This window comes from Scardinius erythrophthalmus (assembly GCF_964197995.2).
Source record: "Scardinius erythrophthalmus genome assembly, chromosome: 7".
NCBI classification, from domain to species: domain Eukaryota; kingdom Metazoa; phylum Chordata; class Actinopteri; order Cypriniformes; family Leuciscidae; genus Scardinius; species Scardinius erythrophthalmus.
Genome location: NC_138227.1, coordinates 43,235,961 through 43,259,227, shown reverse-complemented (window position 1 = coordinate 43,259,227; position 23,267 = coordinate 43,235,961). Strand labels below are relative to the sequence as shown.

The following is a 23,267-nucleotide window of genomic DNA, read 5'->3' as shown; positions in this document are numbered from 1 at the left end:
ATTTTGAACTAGCTGTAGTTTGTTTATTAAGCGTGCAGGGCAACCACCCAGTAGAGCATTACAATAATCTAGCCTTGATGTCATGAACGCATGAACTAATTGTTCCGCATTTGTCAATGAGAGCATATGGCGTAATTTATATTTTTTTAAAGATGGAAAAATGTGGTTTTACAGATACTAGACACGTGACTTTCAAATGAAAGATTGGTATCAATGAGCACACCCAGGTTCCTAACTGACGACGAAGACTTAACAGAGCAGCCATCAAGTGTTAGACAGTATTCTAGGTTATTACGTGTGGGAGTTTGTGACTCTAACAAGAGCAGTCTCGGTACTATGGTACGGTCTAAATCCGGACTGAAAATCCTTGCAGACATCATTTCTTTCAAGAAAGGAACACAGATGTAAGGATACTGCTTTTTCTAATATCTTTGACAGAAAAGGCAGATTCGAGATCGGCCTGTAATTGACTAATTCTGTAGGATCAAGGTTTTTGGTACGTATCCTAGAGACAAAGACGAATTAATGATATTAAGAAGAGGATCTATGACCTCTGGGAGCATCTCTTTCAGTAGCTTAGTCGGTATAGGGTCTAACATACATGTTGTCGATTTAGATGAATTAACGAGTTTGCAAAATTCTTCCTCTCCTATAGCAATAAATGAATAAAATTTTTCCTCAGGGAGACTACAATGCACTGCCTGATGCGATACTGTAGTAGACGGTTGCATAGTTATAATTTTGTCCCTGATATTATCAATCTTATAAGTGAAGAAGTTCATAAAGTCATTACTGCTGTGTTGCTTGGAAACTTCTGGGCTCGAAGCTTTCTTTTTCATTAGTTTAGCCACCGTTTCAAATAAATACCTAGGATTATGTTTATTTTCTTCTAATAGGGTTGAAAAATAATCAGATCTAGCAGCTTATAAAGCCTCTCTGTAAGTAATCGAGCTCTCCTTACATGAAATGCGAAATAGCTCTAGTTTTGTTTTCTTCCAGTTGCGCTCCATTTTTCTGGCTGCTCTCTTAAGGGCCTGAGTGTGCTCGTTGTACCACGGCGTTGGACTATTTTCTTTAATCTTCTTTAAGCGCAACGGAGCAACTGTGCCTAAAGTGCTGGAAAAGAGAGAGTTAAAAGTTTCTGTTGCAATAGCAAGTTTTTCTAAGCTATCTGGGATGCTGAGATGATGAAACTGATCAGGAAGATTATTAATAAAGCAATCTTTAGTGGCAGAAGTGATAGGTCTAACATATTTGTAACACGGAGTCGGCTTTGCAGCCTTGGCTAAATGTAATTTACATGAGACTAGATAATGATCTGACTGAGATGTCTTCGCTCTGCTGCAGAATTTCAACGGCATCAACATCTATTCCGTGTGATAATATTAGATCTAGAGAATGATTACGAGAATGAGTAGGTCCTGACACGTGTTGTCTAACTCCAATTGAGTTTACAATGTCTTTAAATGCCAAACCCAATGCATCGTTTTCATTGTCGATGTGTATATTAAAATCACCAACAATTAGTACTTTATCTGCAGTCAATATTAATTCTGATAGAAAGTCCGCAAAGTCTTTATGGTGCCCTGGTGGCCTGTATACAGTAGCCAACACAAATCTCAAACTTGATTTATCGTTTACACTATATATTTTTACATTAAGCACCAACACTTCAAAAGAAGTATATTTAAAACTTGATTTCTTAGTGGTTTTGAAAATATTACTATAAATTACAGCAACACCTCCCCCTTTGCGTTTCAGACGAGGCTAATGTTTATAACAGTAATCTTGTGGGGTTGACTCATTTAAAGTAATGTAATCGTTTGGTTTTAGCCAGGTTTCTGTCAAACACAGCATATCTAGGTTATTATCTGAAATCATATCATTAACAATGAGTGCTTTTGAGGTAAGGGATTGAATATTCAGCAACCCAAGCTTTATCATTTTCTCATTTGTATTATAGCTGTTTTTTATTTGTTGAACATCAATTACATTTTTAACCTTAGATGGCTTTGGACGTTTTTTGGATCTCCAAATTCGGGGAACAGACACAGTCTCTATGTGATGATATCTAGGTGAAAGAGGCTCTATGTGATGGGATTTATCTGACCTTGGTGACGCGAGGCCGCTAGCAGACAGTTGGTTTAGCCAGTCTGTCTGCTTCCTGACCTGGTGCCCAATTTGTCATTTTTTATCTCTAAGACTATGAGCTAAATTACTAGAGAGAAGAGCAGCACCATCCCAGGAGGGATGAATACCATCTTTGAATACCTCTGCTTTGAATCAAATGTCCAACTATGTGAGACAACATCCAAAATATTTCTTGATAATAATGCAGAAAAAAAATTATAATAATTGTTTCGCATAGAGGTAGCCTGCTCACTTAGTGTACTTTTTGTATGTATATTACTTTTGTATTAATTTTCTTTTTCTTCATTAATTGCATTGAACTTTTCACAATTAAGAGAGAGAAAAAAAAAACTTTGTGTTTGATCTTTACAAAAACGTTTTTTTATTGTGTTGCTTTAGGGCAAATGCAAATGGAGATTGACAGAGTTATTGGAAGGAACAGGGTCCCTACAATGGAAGACAGGAAGTCCCTCCCCTTTACTGATGCTGTGATTCATGAAGTACAACGTTTTCTGGATATTGTCCCTCTAAATGTTCCCCATTATGCCATGAAAGACATCACATTCAGAGGCTATGTAATTCCAAAGGTAGCAATTAACCACATAATACTCAGTTGTTTATTTTATTGTATAGCTGTTGAGTATTGTTGAGTTTGGAAATATTCATATAATTTTAAATAAGCTTTCATTCTTTCAGGATACAGTGATCATTCCCCTGCTGCACTCTGTCCTCAGGGATGAGGTACAGTGGGAAACCCCTTGGACATTTAACCCAGAGCACTTTCTGGATGCCAATGGCAACTTTAAAAAGAATCCAGCCTTTATCCCCTTTTCTGCAGGTAAACTCTGGACTGTCTACAATCTTACACCAAACAAAAGTTTTAAAGTTGTTAATTTAAAAAAAATAAAATTACATATTGTGAAGATGGTTAAATGTCTTTTTAATTTTAACATAAAAAAGGCATTATTAAAATTTGTTCTTTTGAAAATCAGTCCTTAAAATCAAGTATGGGTCAAATAATGTTTATAGAATTATAGAATAGCTCCAGATGTACACAAAGCTTCTTCACGCAGTTTAACTTTATATGAAGAAACTCTAATTTAAGCTGCTTGTTTAGAAAATTACTTCCGTCAATGTGGCTAATTCTTGTTCAACACTTGTTCAAGTTCAACAAGCTTGAATCCAATGTGACATTGTAATAGGAACCAAGTAATGGGCACCAAATAATGTCCGGCCCAATTAAACAGAGGCAGAGTGAATACAAAAAGTTAAGTATAAATGACTATTTATCCAAACGTGCAAAATCATGAAAAATCCTAACCCAAATATATAACATTAATGGAAAAATTAAACAAAAAGGGAATAAACTTATCCAAAATAGATTTAAAAGCAATAATGCCAAACGCAAATTTTCCAAAAAAAAAATAACTTCCTCAAAAAGAAAACCAAGAAAGACAAATCAACAAAGTACAAAATACCTGCAGCACTCAGACCACACTCTCCACTGAAGCAACCAACACAGACTAACTCCATTAAACACAGACTAGCACATTTATACTGGTGGCCAGCACCATTACCCCATGGGGAGGGACAAACTCACATTCAACACTTTACACATTTTCTCATAAATATGTGACCAGTCACGGAAAGTAGGGACACATGTCGGTTCTGGGGCATTTTGAGTTATTCACATATTCTGAAAGTGTAGTCTCAAAGCTTTCCAACGATGTGTAACACAAGGAAATCTGATAATATTTGGAGAAGTTATGGCCATTTACCCTTTATCGGGCGAGGAACCATATTTGGTAACTTAATCGCGCATTCAAACTGAGTCTCCCCTGCCTGTTTGCGTTGTCATATGAGCGCATAGATTTCTCCTAGCCAATCAGCGAAGATCAGGCTACGTCACTGATAGTCACATGATGGCATCTGACCAATCAGAAGTTGCGCGGAGCATTTCAAACTTCAGTGTCGTTCCGGATATTGGAAAGTGAGGTTATGCGCTACTACCTACTCCCACATCAGCGCTAATAACTTCAAAACAAAAAATTGTGAGTTGATGAAACTCACACATTCTATGGTTGAATAGTTGTGCAACATGTTGAGATAGGTGTTGTTTGCATAGATTTCTTGAAAGTATTGACTTTTGTGGCATGAAAAATGGTGAGACCATATTTGATCATACGCCCTGTTCAGGTAAGATTAGCGAATGTCCATATTTAGACATACGCCCTATGCGTATAGAAAAGCCGTACTAGGGTATTTTTTCTACAAATAATGCATTATAACCACAGTCTATGATTATAACGTAGGACAATAGTATTTACTAGTGCATTGGATGTTATCACAGGTTTGAATAACATTATAAAGTGATCCAGTGGGAAACGTAACACATTTATAGACATTTTATATTGCCATAGATATTGAAATATGTGTGGTTTTGGTCAGTTTTATGACCTTTATAACAGTTTTTAATACTTATAATGATATTTTGCACTTCTTATTATATGTTTACCCTTTATGTGTAAGTTTTATGCCCTTGAAACAGTTTTTATCATAGTTAAATGCCATGTATTGGTGTTTTTTTTTTTTACTGTGAGACTTATTACTGCTAAAATAAGTGCTACCACCAGTACTTGACCATACCAAAGATCAGTAGTACAGATCTTTTATAAATGTATACATTTATTTATAACATTTATAAATGCACAAATGTGCATTCATAAAATATGAATCATATTAGATGTTCTTAGGAGCACAAACCATAAATGAATACCCTATTCATTAATTTAATGAATGTTCCTAATAATAATTTAATTCAAAATGTTCCTAATAATAATTTAAAATGTTACTAAATAAATATTTTTATGTTTGTAACAAGTTTATGTGTTTTTATTATATTTTTATATATACACTTTTTAAGGGAAAAACATTACCCTAGACTGGCGAGGAACCATATATGGTAACTTCATTGCCCTTGATTTCCAACCTAAAAAAATATATTTTTTAAAAAACTCACAAATGTTTAGAAGTCTTATAATATCCTCCAATAACACTCTATGGTTGAAATTTAGAATTTCCAAGTATTTCAATGAGTGCCCTATAAAGGGTTAAAGGTAGGCACTCAAAAACGCACAAAGGGGAGAAAACAGCGTCTGAAGATTCTCACCTTTCTCCTGCTGGGAGTGACAATAGGGCTCATTTACATCTCATTTAGATAAGCCATACCCCCCTGTAAAGCTGTAAGCACGGGGGAGCAGAAAGGCCAGGAAAATGTGCCATCAAATAAAAAATAAAGTTTGCAGGTAATATATAAATAAATGTCTCTTAGCATCTACCGATAAAACTGTATAGGCAACTCTTGTGTACACTGAATAAAAAATAAGATAAACTCTAGACAATGTTCAAATCAAAAACAGGATGTGCTATGTGATATGTATAGTGTCAGTAGGTTATTAGTAGGCTATAGCATTCATTTCGTTCGTTTTTTAAATAAGATACTAGCTGAAATGTGTTTTTTTAAATCAAGTGATCAAAGTGCTCGTTGCCGCGGCGATCAGTGGCGCGGATACAGTGTTTTCTCGTGTGGCTCGTGCACACACCGCACTCCCTTCACTCGGACGCGCGCTTCAATCCGTTGCGTATACTCTCTATTCGTTCTGTTTAATATCACAAAACATAATGCAAACGTTTGCGTGTCCCTGCTTGATATACACCCACTGCTGAACATAATCGTTTTGATGAGAGAAAAAAACTATACTAAAAAAAAAAAAAAAAAACATACGAGAGCGGGTTCGAACTCAGACCCTCTGACACGGCTGGCGAAAGCTCTACCACTGGACCATTAAGATACACGTTAGTTATTCTGGCGGATCTATATATTGGCACTGACAACATGTATTAGGCTACATCTCATTAAACAACAAATTAAACCCCATGTAACCTACTATTTAAATCGATTGCTGGACATCGTAATGTTATTGGCGTCCATCTTCATTGGATTTTGAAATCAGATAGAGCCGGCCAGAGCGCTGCATAATAAGTAGCCACGCCGGCTCATTCAGTATGGAAATACGCACCGACAATGACACGCCCCTACTACTGCGTGCTAGAATCTCTGAAAAACAAGCTGATTTCAACATCAAAATGTACGCTTTTAAATATACCAATACTGCTATCTCAAACATGCAGAGGCTTCTTCGTGATCTCAACTAACAGATTCTGCAAAAAAACTAAAATCACCAATTTTGAAAAAAAAGCTTCTTTCTCATTTTGCTCGAAAGTTGAGCTGCCGACTTGAGTCCCTGGTTTCCGTGACGGGTCACATATAGGGTGTTTCTCAATTCTTATTTGTGCATCCTCGTTTCCTCTCCTCGCTTCCTTTCCTCGCGTCTCAGCTCCGCCCCCTGTAGGATGCGAGGGAAGGCTGCAAGGAAAAGACGCGAGGACGGAGGGATCGAATGTAACTTTTTTTTATACATTGGAATCCTTGATCACTCGAGCGTCACTTCATCGCGTCATCAGCAGCGCTCAAAGGATCTGCCCTTATGTTGTTGAAGTTTGTTTATTTAAGAAATTCATAATAAATAATAATAAAGCAAGATACCCTGTTGAAATATGTGAGATGTGTGGTTTATATAAACTGCAAAGGTAAAGTATAAATTGAAATGATTGTGACCGATGTGAAGGGGGAGGAGAATTTAGACGTGCGTCACGTTTACGTCGTTAAAACTCTTCCGCATAGGATCCACCTGTGTATCCTCGCTCATGACTCCTCAGGAAGCCTCCTAACTCCTCGATCCTCGACTCCTCACGGTGCAATTAGAGAATTGAGATGTCCTTCAAGATGGCTGAGCTCGATCGGTTTCCGGGTCATAGGATGGAGGACGGAGGAGAGAGGAGACGAGGAGGGATATTGAGAAGCACCCATAGAGTCTAGAAGAAACATTTTGTTAAGTCAAGTCAAGTCAAGTTTATTTATATAGCGCTTTTCATAATACAGATTGTATCAAAGCAGCTTCACAGTATTAAATGAGCAACGAACAGTATCAGGAAGGCTATTCCAGAGTTTTGGAGCTAAATGTGAAAATGATCTCCCTCCTTTGGTGGACCTAGATATCCTAGGTATGACCAAACGCCTCGAATTTAGTGATCTTAAAGAGCGCGATGGATTATAGGGCGAAAGAAGATCCGTTAAATAGACTGGAGCTAAGCCGTTTAGGGCTTTATAAGTCAGTAGCAATACCTTGTAATTAATACGGAACTTTATAGGTAACCAATGTAGTGATGATAAAATTGGTGTTATATGATCATATTTTCTTGATCTAGTAAGAACTCTAGCGGCGGCATTTTGGACTAACTGTAGCTTTTTTTATTAAGGATGCAGGACAACTGGCTAATAAAGCATTACAGTAATCTAGTCTCAAGGTCATGAATGCATGAACTAACTTTTCTGCATCAGAAACTGATAGCATGTTACGTAGCTTAGCAATGTTTCTAAGGTGGAAAAAGGCTGTTCTTGTAACATGAAATATGATTTTCAAAAGACAGGTTGCAGTCTAATATAACACCCAGGTCTTTTACTGTAGAGGATAAAGTAACAGGACATCCTACTATGTTAAAGTTGTAGTGTGAGAGGTTTTGTGGCCGTTTGTTTGAACCGATGATTGTCTTGTCTGGATTTAATAAAAGAAAATTGCGCATCATCCAATCTTTTATATCTTTAACACACTCTGTCAATTTGGATAATTTAGCGTTTTCATCTGGCCGTGATGAAATATAGATTTGAATGTCATCAGCATAACTATGGAAACTAATTCCATGTTTCCTTATAATATTTCCAAGTGGCATCGTATATATTGAGAATAACAGAGGGCCTAACACAGATCCCTGCGGCACTCCATAGTTTACTGGAGTTATGATCGATTTTTCTCCATTTAACCCTCCTATTACCTTTGGGGTCAATTTGACCCCATTCAGTGTTTAACGTCTCTAAATACATACTTAAAAAAAATGTTTTGCTTCATATTTAAAGACTTTTCCTAATTTAATGGGGACAACTGGGTAAACATAAAATTAACATGATGATAGGTTTTCAATGTTCTGTACGTACTTTTGTAGCATCGGTGTTCTTTGGGGTCAATTTGACCCCAGGCTCATTTTGCTGTATAAAACCGTATAAAACATATAAGAAATATCATTTTTTTTTTGTTGTTCACATTGGTGATTAGGCACAAATCCCACATTTATTTTGGATGATATTGAGGTCATTATAAATTGAGATTTTATGATCTTCAAAAACCTTCACTCTGCTTTAGGGCCCTAACCTGACATTACCGTATAGGCCTACTTGAAGTATTGCGAGAACCACTGATAGTTCACACGATATAGTGGAGGGGGGAATCATAATTCTCACAAGAAATTAGATATTTCCAGTGCCAATTATATATTTCCAGGTAAAGGAAAACATAATTCTTGCAAGAACTTTGATATTTTGTGCTGTGGGGGAGGGGAAAACATAATATAGGGGATGAGCAAATGTATGAAAGCTTCCACAGAAGCCTTATAAACCATTTCTCTTTGTGAGCTCTCTCTTTATGCTCTTTCTCAATTGAAAATGACCTCTTAGCAAATTTTTTTGGGGGGGGGGTTTGGGTTCTATACGGACCTGTTCGCCAGCAAGACACCAGTCGACCCGCCCGAAATGCAGGACGATGCCATACCAGCCATCCCGTCAGTGTTGACCAGTGAGGTCAGGCATGCGATCCAGAACATCCAGAAAGACCGGGCGCCAGGGCTGGACGGAATCGGGTGGACCAATGCTTTGGGCAGCATTGGCCAGCCGTTTCAGCCGCTACATGGCGCAGAGAAGAACACCAGATCAATGGAAGACGGCCAAGACAGTGCTGTTGTACAAGAAGGGTGACCGCGAACAGCTGAGGAATTATCGGCCAATCTGGCTCCTGCCGACCGTGTACAAGGTTTTCACCAAGGTGCTGTACAACCGACTAGCCAGGCAGTTGGACGAACAACAGCCACCCGAACAGGCCGGCTTCCGGTCTGGCTACAGCACAATGGACCACATCCACGTGCTGAACCAACTGCTTGAATGCTGCCGGAAGTACAAGATGCCCTTGGTACTGGCCTTCGTAGACTACGAGAAAGCCTTCGACAGCATAGAGATCAATGCCGTACTGCTCGCCCTACAACAACAGGGCATCTCCTACGAGTACGTGGACCTTTTGCGGGAGCTGAACAGCGGATGCGCCACCAACATCACCTTGTTCGACCGGACACTTCCCACTTGAATGACAGGGTGCAGCTGTGGCCAAATTTGAAATTTTTGCTGCTTCAGTTGTTATGATGTTGATTCACATTTTTCTAGATTATTGTGCAGAGTGATCAGAGGCATTTTACATCATTTCAAAAAGCTTTATCACAAAACCCCAAATTTCACTGTTTTTGTCCTTGGCACCAAATTACCAGCTAACATCATTTTACTAATCATATCATCAGCACACAATTGCTATAAGGAAGGAAGAAGTGCTTCCAATCATTGTGTTCTTCTGTTAGCAATGGTTTCCTCCAAAGAAAGATGGAGGATCATCTTTGCATCAAAATGGCCTCCATTTACCAGATCATCAAGAGCTTCAAGAATAGAGGTTCGGCTGCAGTGAAGAAGGCTTTAGGATGTCCCAGAGTGTCCAGCAAGTACCAGGAACTTCTCCTCCAGAGGAATCAGCTAGGGAATCGTGTCACCACCAGTGCAGAACTGTCACGGTTCATGAATTCACTGACTCCTTCTCGCGCTGTGTTTGTGTTGTGTGTGTGTGTGTGTGGGCGTGGTCGCTGATCAGCCGCTGATTGTCATCAGCGCCAGCTGATTCTGATCAGCGATCTCTATTTAAGCTCATGGTCTTTCGTCTTGTGTTTGTCAGATCGTTGTGGGATTTTCCCTTGTGTAGTGAGTCTTCGTTTGGTGTTCCTGATTCCCGGTGTGGTGTTCCTGTCGAGTTCGTTCTGCCTGTCGTCTTCTGTGGATCCTGTTTCGTCTCTTCACTCTGCGGACTCGTTTGGTGTTCCTGTCATCGTCTTCAAGGATATCTTCTCACCTGTTTACACCACGGGATCCGGGTTGCCCATCTGCCATCCTGCGCTACCAGGGACCATCTACTGTGTGCTTTATATCTCTGACTACGTGTTCATTCAATAAACCTTATTCTTGCATTTGCATCTTCTGTCCTTATTTTACGTGACAGAACGATCTGACCTCATGGATGCAGCAAGAGACTCTGACCTGGCTGAATTCCTGTCCAGGAGCGCTACGAGGATGGACCAGCAGGAGGAGAACTTGAACCTGACTGGACGCGCGGTTCAAGCCTTGGTAGCGCAGGTGTCCGAGCTCACCCAGCGTATTCAAGATCTTACGCCTCCCACTGCGCCGCCCACACCGCCAACGCCACCCCCGCCGCCGCAGATTAACCATCCACCGGAGCCTAGATTACCTGCACCTGAGAGGTACAATGGTGAACCACAACTGTGTAGAGCATTTCTAACCAAGTGTTCCCTGTTTTTTGATCTGCAACCGCAGACTTTCGCTTCAGAGGAAGCCAAGGTGGCTCTGGTTCTCACTCTACTGTCTGGACGTGCATCACAGTGGGGGACGGCGGTGTGGGAAAATAAGGATCCATGCTGTTCCTCGTTCCAGTCACTCGCGGCTGAGATGAGGAGGGTGTTTGATCGAGCGGTGGCCGGAAGGGAAGCTGCACGTCAACTAGCTGATCTTCGCCAGGGAGACCTATCGGTTACCGACTACTCGATCGAGTTCCGCACCCTCGCCGCGGAGTGTAACTGGAACGAGGAGGCGCAGTGGGATAGATTCCTGCATGGGCTGGCTGACCGTATCCAGGGAGAAATTTACGCCCTGGATCTCCCTAAGGATCTTAATGGACTTATCGAGTTGGCCCTGCGGGTGGATGCTCGACTGCAGCGAGTGGAACAACATTCCCGCAGGACCTTGGTTCCAGAGGCCTTTCCAGCACTTCGAGCCAGTGGCAGCGATACGGTCAGTCCAACCTTCGATCACGAGCCCATGCAGGTGGGTAGAGCTCGGCTCTCCCGGGAGGAGAGAGAACGACGGAGATCCCGGGGCTTGTGCCTTTACTGCGGCGGAACTGGACATTTCATCAACACCTGCCCCGTAAAAGATCGAGCTCGGCAGTAAGCAGGAGGCTACTGTCGGGCGGGATCTCCACCAGCAAGACCTCCTCCACCCTCCTCCCGGTGAGACTGCAATGGGCAACCCGGTATTACAACGGTCATGCACTTCTGGATTCTGGGGCCGAGGGAAATTTCATGGACTTGTCATTAGCACGTAAGCTGCAGATTCCCATCATACCACTCACTAACCCGATTTCTGTCAATGCACTCAACGGACAAGAACTACCTGTCATTTCATTCACCACTGATTCATTGACACTCATAACCTCAGGCAACCACACTGAAGAACTGTCATTTCTACTCCTGGACTCTCCTCATGCTCCGGTGGTCCTCGGTCATCCCTGGCTCACCCAGCACAATCCCAGGGTTGACTGGGGCCACAATTCTGTGTCTGCGTGGAGCACTAAGTGTTATGCGTCTTGTTTAATGTCTGCTTGTTCTTCGGTGTCTAGTTCTGTTTTGCAGGAGGAGTCAGTGAATTTGTCTAACGTGCCCGCGGAGTACCTCGACCTGAAGGAAGTGTTCAGTAAGTCTCGGGCTGCTTCTCTTCCTCCGCATCGTCCCTATGACTGTGCTATAGATCTTATACCAGGTACGTCTCCGCCTAAGGGCAAGTTATACTCTCTTTCTGTTCCGGAGAGGGAGGCCATGGAGAAATACATTTCTGATTCTTTAGCCTCTGAATTCATTCGCCCTTCCTCTTCTCCGGCGGGGGCGGGGTTCTTCTTTGTTGGTAAGAAAGATGGATCTCTGCGACCGTGTATTGATTACCGAGGGTTGAACAACATCACGGTAAAGAATACTTATCCTTTGCCGTTGATGTCTTCAGCCTTCGAGCGGTTGCAGGGAGCCTCTGTCTTCACAAAGTTGGACTTACGCAATGCATATCATTTGGTTCGCATCAGGAAGGGGGATGAATGGAAAACTGCTTTTAACACCCCCAGGGGCCATTTTGAATATTTGGTCATGCCCTTCGGGCTGTCCAACTCCCCAGCAGTTTTCCAGGCACTCGTCAATGACGTGCTGAGAGATATGGTTGACCAGTTCATATATGTTTACCTGGATGACATATTGATTTTTTCATCTTCTCTCCAGGAACACGTTCAGCACGTCAGACGAGTGCTTCAGAGGTTGCTAGAGAATGGGCTTTTTGTCAAGGCGGAGAAATGCGCTTTTCATGCACAGTCTGTTCCTTTCTTAGGCTACATCATCTCATCTGAGGGAATACGCATGGACCCTGACAAGGTTAAGGCTGTGATGGATTGGCCAAGTCCAGATTCCCGTAAGGCCCTACAGAGGTTTCTGGGGTTTGCCAATTTCTATCGGCGTTTTATTCGCAATTTCAGCCAACTAGCCGCACCTCTGACTGCCTAGACCTCCCCCAGAATGACGTTCAGGTGGTCCGATACAGCCGAGGCTGTATTCGCTAACCTCAAGAGCCGCTTCAGTTCTGCTCCCATCCTGATTGCCCCTGATCCTTCACGTCAGTTCGTGGTGGAGGTCGACGCGTCAGAGGTGGGGGTAGGTGCAGTTCTATCCCAACGTTCTTCCTCAGATGACAAGATGCACCCTTGCGCGTTTTTGTCCCATCGTTTATCTCCTGCCGAACGTAACTATGACATTGGTAACAGAGAGTTGTTGGCAGTCAAGTTAGCACTGGAGGAGTGGCGCCATTGGTTAGAGGGTTCGGGGGTACCTTTTATCGTTTGGACCGATCATAAGAACCTGGAATATATTAGATCTGCCAAAAGACTCAACTCCAGGCAGGCTCGATGGGCACTTTTTTTCGGACGTTTTGACTTTGTTCTATCGTACCGCCCGGGTTCCAAGAACATCAAACCCGACTCTTTATCTCGTATTTTTGATCCATCCGAACGCCCGGTGACTCCCGAGTGTATTTTACCTGAGAAAGTAGTTATCTCCACACTCACATGGGAGGTCGAATCGAAGGTCAAGACGGCCTTAGAAGGGGTAATGCCTCCGCCCGGTTGCCCACCGAGTCGTTTATTTGTGCCAGAGGGGGTTCGGTCCGACGTTATTCGATGGGGTCACTGTTCCAGTGTAGCATGTCATCCAGGTGTTAATCGCACCAGCTTTTTGGTCAAGCAACGATTCTGGTGGCCATTAATGGCTCGTGACATTCGGAGTTTTGTTTTGGCTTGCTCGGTTTGTGCCACTGGTAAGACTTCCAATCGACCCCCAGAGGGATTACTCCAACCGCTGTCTGTCCCTTCGAGACCCTGGTCCCATATAGCGCTAGATTTTATAACCGCCCTCCCACCCTCCCAGGGTAAGACGGTCGTTTTGACCGTAGTGGACCGGTTCTCGAAGGCGGCTCATTTCATCCCCTTGCCCAAATTACCTTCAGCCAAGGAGACAGCGGTGGCTGTCATAGATCACGTCTTTCGGTTACATGGCCTCCCGACTGATGTGGTTTCTGACAGAGGGTCCCAATTTGTGTCCAAATTTTGGCAGGAATTTTGTAGATTACTGGGTGCGACTGTCAGTCTGTCTTCGGGTTACCATCCCCAAAGCAATGGGCAAACCGAGAGGGCCAACCAAGATCTTGAGAGAGTGTTGCGATGTTTGGTGTCCAAGAATCCTTCCTCCTGGAGTCAGCAACTGTCATTGGTGGAGTACGCCCATAACTCGTTACCAGTGTCATCCACGGGCCTATCTCCGTTTCAGTGTAGCTTAGGGTACCAGCCACCAGTTTTTTCTAGCCTGGAATCCGAAGTCGCGGTCCCCTCCGCTCACGCCTTCGTCCAGAGGTGCGTCCACACATGGACCGGAGCCCGTGAGACTCTGCTCCAGGTGAGGGCACGCACCAAGGCCAAAGCCGATCGCCACCGGTCTAGGCCTCCCGTATACGTCGTGGGTCAAAGAGTGTGGCTTTCTACTAGAAATATTCCGCTCCGCTCCGTCTCTAATAAACTTGCTCCTAAATTCATTGGCCCATTCACTGTCACCAAAATCATTAGTCCGGTGACAGTCCGCCTCAAACTTCCTCCAGCCTACAGGAGAATTCATCCCGCCTTTCATGTCTCCAAATTAAAGCCTGTTTTTCGTTCTCATCTTAATCCGCCAGTCCCGGTTCCCCCACCGCCGCGACTCGTAGATGGGGAACCTACATATTCGGTAAAACGTATTCTGGACTCGAGAAGGAGGGGACGCGGATTTCAGTATCTGGTGGACTGGGAAGGTTACGGTCCTGAGGAGAGAAGTTGGGTTCCTGCGAGAGACATTCTGGATCACTCCCTTATTGATGATTACAATCAACAGGTAGGTCCTCCTGGGAGCGCCAGGGGGCGCTCCTAGGGGGAGGGGTAATGTCACGGTTCATGAATTCACTGACTCCTTCTCGCGCTGTGTTTGTGTTGTGTGTGTGTGTGTGTGGGCGTGGTCGCTGATCAGCCGCTGATTGTCATCAGCGCCAGCTGATTCTGATCAGCGATCTCTATTTAAGCTCATGGTCTTTCGTCTTGTGTTTGTCAGATCGTTGTGGGATTTTCCCTTGTGTAGTGAGTCTTCGTTTGGTGTTCCTGATTCCCGGTGTGGTGTTCCTGTCGAGTTCGTTCTGCCTGTCGTCTTCTGTGGATCCTGTTTCGTCTCTTCACTCTGCGGACTCGTTTGGTGTTCCTGTCATCGTCTTCAAGGATATCTTCTCACCTGTTTACACCACGGGATCCGGGTTGCCCATCTGCCATCCTGCGCTACCAGGGACCATCTACTGTGTGCTTTATATCTCTGACTACGTGTTCATTCAATAAACCTTATTCTTGCATTTGCATCTTCTGTCCTTATTTTACGTGACAGAAACTGCTCAATATTGGCAGCAGGTGGGTGTGAGAGCATCTGCACACAGCGAGGCAAAGACTTTTGGACAACAACCTGGTGTCAAGAAGGGCAGCAAAGAAGCCACTTCTCTCCAATAAAAACATCAAATATTGGCTGAAATTCTGCAGGAAGTACAAGAATTGGACAGCAGAAGACTGGTGCAAAGTTAATGTATCTGATTAGAACATCTGGAAAATCGATTGTCCAGAGAAGAAAAGGTGAACGCTACCATGAGTCCTGTGTCGTGCCAACAGTGAGGCATCCTGAGACTATCAATGGGAGTGTCATATTGACCACAAACCCATCCTTGATAAAATATATTGTGTAATATAATAAATAAAAAGCTATTAAAACATTAGATAACAGAATTTTAGATAAATCAGTGACATTTTGTAGTGATTTGCTAATTTGTCCATAGTCGTGCAATAGGTATTCTGGATGTATAATGGGTGGGGGTGGGGGTGGGGGGTTGGTGGTGTTTTATTTAAAGGGCTATTTAAGTAGTCAACAAAGAAACATAAAGTACCTGACTTAAACCTTTGGGGAAAAAATCTAATTTTGGGGGTTTAAATTGCTGGGGTCAAATTGACCCCAGTGGGTAAAAGATGTCGGTAGATTTGAGGGTAACAGGAGGGTTAAATAGACAAAATGGTAGCGGTCAGATAAGTATGATCTGAACCAGCTTAATGCTTGTCCTTGAACACCAGTATAATTTTGTAGTCGATCTAAGAGTATTGTGTGATCTATTGTATCAAATGCAGCACTAAAATCAAGTAAAACTAGTATTGAGATACAGCCTTGGTAAGAAGCTAATAGTAAATCATTTGTGATTTTAACGAGCGCCGTTTCAGTGCTATGATGCGGTCTGAATCCAGACTGAAACTTTTCATAGATGTCATTTTCTTGCAAGAAAGAGCCCAGTTGGGCGGATACAACTTTTTCTAGTATTTTAGACATAAATGGAAGATTTGAAATGGGTCTATAATTTGCTAGATTATGTGGGTCTAATTGTGGTTTCTTAATGAGAGGTTTTATAACTGCCAGTTTAAATGTTTTTGGAACATAACCTAAAGATAAAGATGAGTTAATAATATTGAGGAGAGGCTCTTCCACTACAGGTAACACTTCTTTCAGTAATTTAGTGGGTATAGGATCTTTTCTATTTTCTCAGTGAAGAACTTCATGAAATCATTATTACTAAACTGTAATGGAATATTTTGTTCAGGTGACATCTGTTTATTTGTTAGTCTAGCCACGGTGTTAAATAAAAACCTAGGATTGTTTTGGTTGTTTTCTATTAGTTTGCGGAGGTGCTCAGCCCTGGACGCTTTTAGGGCCTTTTTATAACGTGACATACTGTCTTTCCATGCGATTCTAAAGACCTCTAAATTAGTTTGTTTCAATTTACGCTCTAAATTACGGGTTTCTCTCTTTAGAACATGCGTAGTATTGTTGTACCATGGTGCTTTACTTTTCTCTCTGACCTTTTTTAATCTAATGGGTGCAACAATATCCAATTTTCCAGAGAGAATGGTGCTCATAGTGCTAGTTTTGTTATACTGTTAAAAAAAAACTTATGCAACAGTTGATATAATTTACAATACATTGAACAGGAAATAACAGAAGCAACTCGGCCGCGTTCTCCCTGAAACACCCATCCTCAATTAATAGATTGGTAGATTCCAATCCTTAGCTGAACCAAAGATTCCCGCCACCGTTTCCCTGTCGGACCTTTACAATTATGGGACAAACAATACTGCATAAAGACAACAGGTATTTCATTCACTCATTTCGATCGATAATCATAATAAACTCTTATGTCAGTAAACAGTCTCTCTGTGTGTGTGAGTGCATTTATTAACTCAAGTCCATGTTAAATGTGCGGTCAATCCGTGACCGTCACAGACATCCACACAGGGAACGAATGCCTCACGCAAAATTCTAGACAGCATTTCTTGAGCAATGTAATGAAACCAGCTGATGGATAACTGAAATTGGAGCGATATGATAGGCATTGTATTCCTAAGTAGATTAGATACTGAGTATCAACTGGTGAAGCTTCTGATGTGGCCTGTCTGACTGACACAATAAACTTAAATTGTTAATAATGCTTTAGTGTTTAGAATGCTAAACACTTAAATGCAAAACTAAATATTTATATCTAAAAATAAATGATAATTATTTATAAATAAATACAAATGTAATTCGAGTTATTCATTTATTTTTTTAAGCACAACTGCCTGCTTGAAAAGGATTTTGTGACTTTTGTGTCACTAGTTCACCTCCTCTGCATTCTGTCTCTGCAGGTAAACGCGCTTGTGTGGGTGAGTCTCTGGCTCGTATGGAGCTCTTTCTGTTCATCGTGTCTCTGCTTCAGAAGTTCAGCTTCAGTAGTCCAAAGGGTCCAGATGGCATAGACCCAAGTCCTGAACTCGGCAGCTTTGCCAACGTGCCTCGATTCTATGAGCTCATTGCCTCCCCCCGCTGAACAAAGAAACATTACCATAATTCATACTAATAACAAGTTCTTTGAAGCTGGATCAGTTTAGATTTGTATATAATTTGTTTAGATCTTTTATTTAACAAATTTAGAAAAAACACCATTATTTCCAAATTTTCAGCGAAATAGTTACAGTGAAAACTGAAAAATTGGTATTAATGAAAAATGTTTCAGCATACTGTGAGCAATGTTCTCGTTCTTATTTCAGAATCTACAGGTTTATTTGAGAGCTGTTGTGAAGAGATTGAGGGAAAGTATTTTTTCTGGAGTCTGTTTCTGATTCTTATATATGTGTGTTACTTGCTCCTGGGCGTCAGTCAAATGCTCCATTAATAAATAGTTCAGCAGTCAGCAGTCAACACCAGGATGAATTACTAGAAAGAGCATTTTGAATATAAAAGGGGGCACATTTGTCAATTTACACTAACATGTACTGTAACATTGCTGAGATTATGATTTTTTTTTTATCAACAACATCACCAAATCACCAAATAAAAATGTATCATATGCAAAATGAATATCACAGACAATTTTGTGTATGTTTGAATTACGTAAAAATATGAGGTCAATTTTTACTAAAAAAACAAAAACAAATCAAGGGTTGGTTCGCCCAAAATTTTTAAATCTGTCCTTTACTCACCCTCATGTCGTTACAAACCCGTAAGACTTTCGTTCATCTTAAGAACAAAAATTAAGATGTTTTTAATGAAATCTGAGAGTTTTCTGTACCTCTATTGACAGTTCATGCAACTACCACTTTGATGCTTCAAAAAGTTCATAAAGAGATTCTAAAATAAATCCGTCAACGGGTCGAGGTGGAGTTACAGGCTTGGAGGTTCTAGGCGGACCTAGAGGGTCAACACTCCAGGGCAGAGCTGGCGAACTGGAAGCCCCAGGCAGAGCCGAAGAGCAGTAAGGAGCTAGCAAAAACAGGGCCAAAAAAACTGGGTAGCACAGGCAGGGGTTTACAAAACTGCCTCCTTGGCCAATACAGGGCAGAAAGAGAGTTTAAAAGTGGCCACCTTGGCTGACATGGGACAGGCAAATAATTCAGGAACTGCCTCCTTGGTATAGGGTAGAGTAGGTGGAGGTGGGAGTTGGAGGCAGGGTTGGAACATCTCAGACAATTCTAACTCAATGCAGGGTGATGAAACAGGCATGGTGCTCTGCGATAAAACAGGCATGAAGTTTGGCTACTAAACAGGCATGGTGTTTATTCTTGCAAACTCCACACTAAAGTTCCACTCCATTCCCTCATATTCCACCAACACGCCCACTGGAACGGATAATGTAGTTAGGCTCGGGCTCTGGTACGATCCTACACTGTTAACCCTTGCTTTAAAAAAAAGGCCAAATTCTGACAGTATCATACCATTTTCCATTAAAACAATAATATACTGTAGAAAACAATGCATTCTGGGTTATGTAGCGACACCAGATTAAATGAGGGGAATGGACAATTATTGATTATTAATTATCAATTATTTATTAGTAATAATCAATAACTAATACTGGTTATCACTTACACACTTTAAATCCCCCAAAAAGGGAATACAAAGCCCATATATCGTTAGCATCATAGCATAATTGCCTAAGTCTTTTTTTTATTTTTTAAATATAACAGGCAATTATGCTATGAGGCTAATGATATTTGTATCTCTATATATAAACAACTAACCACAACGAATTACAATTAATTATGAATATACAGATGGGCTATATATCAAATTTGTGAATTCCTACAAAGTTAATATTGCATCGAATAATTTGCATCCGATTTCTCATCGACTCTCAAGGAGGATTCTTCTTATAAACTTTCAAGAAAAGCTATTCCTCTGGCCATGAGGAAGAACTTTCTTGTTTTACAAGATTATTAACTCGTAGGTTAATCACAATACATAAAGCTTGTAACTAAGATCATACACATTTAAGAGGCTTTTGTTCTGTGAGCAGCAAACAGAGACAATCAAGCGTATAATGTTTTTTTAATACATTAAACTATAAACGTACAACTACATCTAACAAAGAATACATATATGAGCAGTATACTGAAAGTAAATAAAGAAAGACAGAAAAACAGATCACAGCATGGCAAACATTGTAACAGTTACCCTGTTACAAGGATGAAAGTGTTCATCCTGGCCTCAAGAGGGCAACAAAAGGAGGAAATGGTTTAAAGTTTGGGATAGCATAGAGGGAGAGTGAATGGAAGCATGGTGATGGTTTGGGTTTGGTTGAGGGGAAAAGGAGGTGGAAACCCATTGGGTTAAGGATGTTTGCAGAGAAGCTCACAGAGGACTCTGTAATGGGGCTTTAGAAGAGAAACAAGAGTTGTGATGAGATATACTTTTTCCTGTGTTGGATTATGCTACCTGTGTTGGATTACACCAGTGGAATTATTTGAACTAATGGCCAATCTTCATTGCCTGCTGGAACATTGCAAAGACTGGGACTTTCTACCAACGTTCAGATAAGAAGATTTGCATTACAGACTGTATTTCTCTTCTCATACTGCAGTTACACCTTCCATACCTCATTTCGCCTGTTTTGTTTATTTATGTTTTGGATTTGAGTTGATATGTTTATTTGTTTGTTTACAGTATTGAGCTTGGTTATGTGAAATGTTGTTTTGGGTTTCATCAGTATGTCTATTGTTATTGGTATCATTCATTTTTAATACATACTATTCGTTTTCACTCCCTTATTGAGACTCGTATTTAATTTGAACACAACTATAAGCAAAAGTGAATCCCCCTTTTATGTAACTTATAGTCTATGAAATAAAAAGGCGAGATAGTTACAACATATCACAAGCAATGAACCTTGAGAACCAGCAAAAGAATCAAAATCACCTTAAGCAGGGCAGATAATACACATTTAAATCTTAATCTAAAATCTAAATCTAGTAAAAGAATACTTGCATTGGTCGTTGTGGCTGAACAGAAATGCGCGCATGTGCGTGTCCGTTCTCTGTGTCCGTTTAGCTGGAAATGTTCTTGCGGTTCTTCCGGAGCTCATGCAGTTCGTGGGAATTTCAAATGGTTTGTAAGAGTTGCCAGAAAGTCCATTTCACTCGTAGTTAGAACTGAATGAGCACGAGACTAAACGAGGCAAGAAGTCGGAGATACGACTAATACCAAAAGCAAAGTAAAACACAAAACAAAACGGAGAGAAGACGAGACAAGACTCATACAAGGACAAAAAGGCTAAACATTCAGATCTTGTGATCCGTAACATTTAAAGTGTGAAACGAACACACCTCTAGGCGTATGGAAACCAATAAGAACCGTTTTCCTTTGGCGGGAACATTTTATGACCCATTGTTCGGCAGACCTCTGAATCATGTCATTTGATTGGATGTTTAACACACAAATCTTTTAGATGTTTATAATCCTAATGCGTCTTGAAGTTAACAAAATGTGATGTGAATTAACAAATGAGGGAACGAAGATTGGAGTTTAAAGAGACTAAACATGCCACACTTATGATTTTATATAAACCATGGTATGTAAACAGGTCTAAAACATTAATCCAAAAGTTTACAAGAACACAATGGCCAAACCACATAGAAGGAAAATCATTAGATGAGAAAATGAGATACATGTTTAGATATATTCCTCAAGTGGATATATAAAAGGATTAACATGGTTTATATAAAATCCTCAAAAAGAACTGGAGTAAGCTGTAACAGCTCTCTGCAGATTCCTTTTGGGGTTGTAAAACTCTTATCAGTCTAAAATGGGGTCCGGTAATAGGACCGCGTTCTGTTACTGTAGGTATACGTTCTTTAAAATAAGTTAGACTTAGAGTTTCAATTCACACAACTAGGGAACCATTACAGTCAATAAAAAGGGGGAAACATGCATGCATACAGAATATGTCATATGCATTTCAGAATTATTTATATTCTGTGTTAGATACAAAGGAGTTTGTGTGTGTGTGTGTGTGTGTGTGTGTGTGTGTGTGTGTGTGTGTGTGTGTCAGAGGCCACCTGGATTTCTCTCTTGCAGAGAGAGGGGGTTTTGACTGATAACAAAAGTCTTTGAAGCTGTCTCTTTGAGTTTTGAGATGTTTCTGTTAAACTTCACTAGGCAACAAACGTGACAAAAAGGGGTAATTTGATTCAGACTCTTATGCGCTAAGCTGTGATTTACACTTAAGGGTTAACGGTTAAAAGCTTTTTCTGAATCTTAAAAATGACAAGTCACCGTGAGATTGTCCATACGCTACAGTTATATTTGTCCTTTTCGAAAAAAAAAAAATAGCCTACAGGAATATACTGTGAATTAGCACCGCTCAAAGTCGACACTCAGAGGCTGTGTTCCAAATCACACCCTATACCCTCATTCACTATTCCCTACATTAGTTCACTAATATAGTCCCCTTGAATGAAAAGAAGTGAGTGAATTGAGACACTGATGAACACCTGATAAGCAGAATCACTGAACGACAGAGAAACTTCCAGCCACACTGAGTGTGAAAACAGTTTACAAACCAGTTTAAAATTATTTCTTTCATACAAGTACAAAAGTTATTGTTGAGAATTAACAGATATTCAGTTGTTAATGCTTTGAATATAATAAAGTTTGTAGTCACCATGATGGAGATCAGTATTTGCTTTAGTTGGTCTCTTGACACTTGATTCCTTAGCATTAGTTTTTCTCTGGCTGCTGTAACGTACTGGTTACTTTCGTAACCTCGGTTCCCTTAGAGATAAGGGAACGAGTACTGCGTTGCAAACGCTATGGGAAAAACTCCTTTTCTCGAGAATATTGAAGCCTTTATTTTAAAACGCATTTGCTACAGCACAGGCGAGAGCATCAGACCCACGTGAGTGAGCTGATAGGCTGTGCTGTGGGCAACTGCACGAACCAATGGCGGATAGACAGAAGCGTGCGAGCCAATCAGGGCGCTTGGCGCTCTGTCACTGTCAAGCGCGCGAAACTACACGTGACCATAACATATAAATACAGATAGAATCCGCCATTTGACAGGTATAATCGACTGAAGCGACAAACCTGCCATAAGAAAAATAGCACGGCAAGGCAACGCAGTACTCGTTCCCTTATCTCTAAGGGAACCGAGGTTACGAAAGTAACCAGTACGTTCCCTTACGAGAACGTTCTCTCGTACTGCGTTGCAAACGCTATGGGAACGTTTCCATTTAAAACGCCGTGCTATTAATCTTTTGGCCGCTCTGACTCACCAGAGTTCCGGGAAGTACAGAATAGCCAGGATAAAAAGAGACCGAACATCGGGCCCATCAATTATCCGTAATAAAGACTGGCCAGAGCCAGTCATTTAACCCACAAGGTGATAGCCGTGTGTTTAATATCAAACTAGTCTGGGTCAGCAGAGCCAGAGTCTAGACTGAAAAGACTGTAACTGCAAAGCAGGGACATTAAAGTTATAATTCATCGGATCTGGCCAGAGCCAGTCACTTAGCCCACAAAGTGAAAACCGTGTGTTCAATATCAACTAGACTGGGTCACAGAGCCAGTGTCTAGACAGAAGAACTGTAGCTACAAGCAAGGGCATTAAAGCTATAATTCAACAATGTGGACGGAGCAGATATCCGGCC

At 41.2% G+C, this 23,267-nt stretch overlaps 1 protein-coding gene across 2 annotated transcripts in view; it reads left to right on the top strand.

The window, feature by feature from the left end:
* Positions 1 to 18,214, top strand: part of LOC308693614 (cytochrome P450 2G1-like) — a 28,168-nt gene extending 9,954 nt beyond the window's left edge. Inside the window, exons 7-9 of one of the 2 annotated variants that reach the window (XM_081370645.1) lie at positions 2,530 to 2,717; positions 2,827 to 2,968; positions 17,493 to 18,214. In XM_081370645.1, coding sequence (XP_081226771.1) covers positions 2,530 to 2,717; positions 2,827 to 2,968; positions 17,493 to 17,674 — 512 coding nt within the window. In that variant the 3' untranslated portion in view covers positions 17,675 to 18,214. Of the gene's footprint in view, positions 1 to 2,529; positions 2,718 to 2,826; positions 2,969 to 10,067; positions 10,422 to 17,492 lie in introns of those variants that run through there. The other variant, XM_081370644.1, reaches the window with a different exon arrangement.
* The last annotated feature ends 5,053 nt before the right edge of the window (positions 18,215 to 23,267 follow it).